The following is a 3,438-nucleotide window of genomic DNA, read 5'->3' as shown; positions in this document are numbered from 1 at the left end:
TTTTTTTTTTTTTTTTTTTTGCGTATTCATAATCTCCAGCATCTGAAATGTAGGATTCTGAAAAAAGTTTTTCAATTAAATGCATTTTCCATACACAGCTGCCTGTTCGAATGCTGAACAAACATTGTCAAATACATGTTTCATTTGATCTCACAACCTCTTTTCTACCCTTATAATTCATCCCCACGCACACACAACCCGTCCAATGGGTTTGATTCTTGCACAGCTTTCGTTTATCCACTCGTATGCTGAGTTCTATTTATGTTATGTGTGTAAATATATACCCACATACATTAGGCGCTGTGAACCAAAATAGCTGTCAATCTCCATAGCTTGTCAATCTCCATAGCTTGTCAATCTCCATAGCTTGTCAATCTCCATAGCTTGTCAGTCTCCATAGCTTGTCAGTCTCCATAGCTTGTCAATCTCCATAGCTTGTCAATCTCCATAGCTTGTCAATCTCCATAGCTTGTCAGTCTCCATAGCTTGTCAATCTCCATAGCTTGTCAATCTCCATAGCTGTGAACTTCCAATTTCTATAGCTTTAAATCGCAATAGGTTTTTCCAGTCAACCACAATAAGCTGTCAACCTCCATAACTATTGCTCTCAATAACTGTCAACTTCACAATAGTAGTCAACCTCAACTGCCATCAACCCACATAGTGATTAACAACAATATTTGTCAATCTCAAAAGCTGTCACCCTTAATAACTGTCAACCACAACAGCTGTCAACTCTTATAACTCTATCTCTACAACTGTCAACCTTCAAAGCAGCCAACCACATTAACTGCTTCTCCTACACCTTCTCCTCATTCACTAACCTCTGGTCGAGTCATCCTTCTTCATGGCAGCAGTGATGCATAGTGAATCTCTCTTATTACACACCCACTTTTCTTCTATGTACAACCAGCTGCCCTTAAATCCTCACACAATTGATCTTCACGGTAACCCTCTTATTTTCAGGTTCCTCTTTAGCTAAAATATTCCTAATACTCTTTTACTCTTTTACTTGTTTCAGTCATTTGACTGCGGCCATGCTGGAGCACCACCTTTAGTCACACAAATCGACCCCAGGACTTATGCTTTGTAAGCCTAGTACTTATTCTATCGGTTTCTTTTGCCGAACCGCTAAGTTACGGAGACGCAAACACACCAGCATCAGTTGTCAAGCACTGTTGGGGGAACAAACATGCACACAAACATATACACGCACATACATATATATATATATACATATATATGACAGGCTTCTTTCAGTTTCCATCTACCAAATCCACTCACAAGGCTTTGGTCGGCCCAAGGCTATAGTAGAAGACACTTGCCCAAGATGCCATGCAGTGGGACTGAACCCAGAACCATGTGGTTGGTAAGCAAGCTACTTACCACATAGCCACTCCTGCGCCTAATGTTTAACTTCTCTTTTGATATCATTCTTTGCACCTCATCACTTCATTCTATCCTATCTAAAGGATAGAATGAAGTTTTCGTGTCTTGTTTCTGTTGTACCATTCCACTGTCATCCACTGCCTTCGAACCTTTGATGCATCCCTCAGTAGATTCTTTGAAAAACTGTCAAGTGTTCTAGAAGTCAACGTTGTTTATTGTCATCGCTGTTGTCTACTTATACATCAAACTCACACACACACACACACACACACAAACATATACATAGATGTACACACACATGTACATACATATGCACACATATACACATACACACATATACCTAAGGCAGACACTCAGCCCCCATGTCTTCAGTTTGTTGTGTATGTAAGAATGCTTCTATCTGTGTGTGTGTGTGTGTGTGTGTGTGTCTGTGCACTGCATCTACTTACATTGATGAAGATGTTTTGAACAATTTTTCTCAAACCCTCGTTGTTCTCGGTTTCGTTTAGTGCCATCCACAATCCTGTTTCGATTCCTTCTTCCAACTGAAATGGAATGGAGATCATTGAAGTTTATCTGTACATATAAATTTGTCATGGGCGATTCTTTCTTGTCTCAGGATTCACGGTCAAATGGCTGGGTGGAATTGCGTGAAAAATTACACAGAATGATCCGGTGGTGTTGCTGGACTTTGTATTTTTTTCATAGCTCCCATCGTTACTGAGATAATCTACTATAATAATACTCTTGTCTTTATGAATGTGAAAGGAAGGGGTGATAGATGAATAAGAAAGGAAGGGGTGATGTCATACTTGGTAGTGAGATGATGAAAATTGTACACTGAAAAAAATAAATCAAACAGCGTTTCAACTCTGTGTGAATATGTGTGTATGTAAAAGGGGGGTATGTGAATGTGTGTGTGTGTGTGTGCGTGTGCACATGCAATGGAAGTGGGATGGTTCATCTTTGTTCGCTTAGTATTTGGGTTTATTTTTTTGATTTGGTTTTTTTCATTTTTTTTTTTGTTCCTGAATAAGGGTTGCTTAATGGTATTGAATGAAATACCCATGTTTCCAGAGGTGAATTCTTCAAACGCCAAAGAATTCCTCTCAACACATGGCTACGATGCTCCCCAACTACTTCTGCTTGTGATCAGAGAGGAACATATCATCAGCCACTAAAAGACATGCTCAACTGGTTAAGGTCAAACAACTGACAAGCAAATCTGTGGTATTCAGCAGAATATTTGCTGCAGCCCATCTTTTATACCAAGACAAAACGCGTACATGATAACATTTCCACTGAATTAAGACCAGAAGCCATGAGAGCCACTGCCTGGTTCTGCATCCGGGCATTCATTATTACTATTATTATTGAAGGTGGCGAACAGGCAGACTTGTTAGCATGCCAGGTTAAATGCTTAATGGTATGTCGCCCATCGCTACATTCTGAGTTCAAATTCCACCGAGGTCGACTTTGCCTTTTGTCTTTCCGTGGTCGACAAATTAAGTACCAGTTGCATACTGGGCTCAATGTAATCGACATTACCCTTACACAAAATGGCTGCTCTTGTGACGAAATTTGAAACCATTATTATTATTATTGAAGACATTGCACAGTATCCGCTATCATAATGTTGTTGATAGAAGATATTGTGTCTACCAGGAGTTTATACTGTCTGTCAAGTCACAACAGAGACCCCAGACAGACTGTACTTTATGCAATATGCGTGCAGTTCTAACGCTGGTAGTAGTAGTAGTATGTTTTGGGAATGAAGTTGTTTTGGGAACTTTGTGGAAAAATAGAACTCACCTTTGACCGAGAAGCAATAAGCAAACTGAAGAATATTAAATTCAATAACATCAGGATAAACATCACTATGGCATACTGGAAAATATAAGGATTCAATTAAAAATCATAACTGGCCAAATTCATTAAAACTGGTCATGTCGTGAAAATTTCAATTACAGACAGACAGATATATACTTAGATGTATACATGCATATGAAAAACAGACATTAAAGAATGATATATATATATATATATATA

General features: G+C 38.8%; 1 protein-coding gene across 3 annotated transcripts in view; it reads right to left on the bottom strand.

Moving 5' to 3' along the window:
* The window catches only part of LOC106867193 (23 kDa integral membrane protein), a 24,256-nt gene that overhangs the window by 10,112 nt on the left and 10,706 nt on the right, over positions 1-3,438 (bottom strand). For all 3 annotated transcript variants that reach the window (XM_052966657.1, XM_014911994.2, XM_014911995.2), the window contains 2 exons: positions 3,202-3,276; positions 1,839-1,934 (listed from right to left, as the gene is read on the bottom strand). In XM_052966657.1, the coding sequence (XP_052822617.1) occupies positions 1,839-1,934; positions 3,202-3,276 (171 nt within the window). The remainder of the gene's footprint in view (positions 1-1,838; positions 1,935-3,201; positions 3,277-3,438) is intronic.

The sequence above is a fragment of the Octopus bimaculoides genome, chromosome 3 (genome assembly GCF_001194135.2).
Source record: "Octopus bimaculoides isolate UCB-OBI-ISO-001 chromosome 3, ASM119413v2, whole genome shotgun sequence".
Lineage (NCBI taxonomy): Eukaryota > Metazoa > Mollusca > Cephalopoda > Octopoda > Octopodidae > Octopus > Octopus bimaculoides.
Note: the sequence above shows the minus strand (reverse complement) of the source record. Positions and strands in the feature narration are given on the sequence as shown.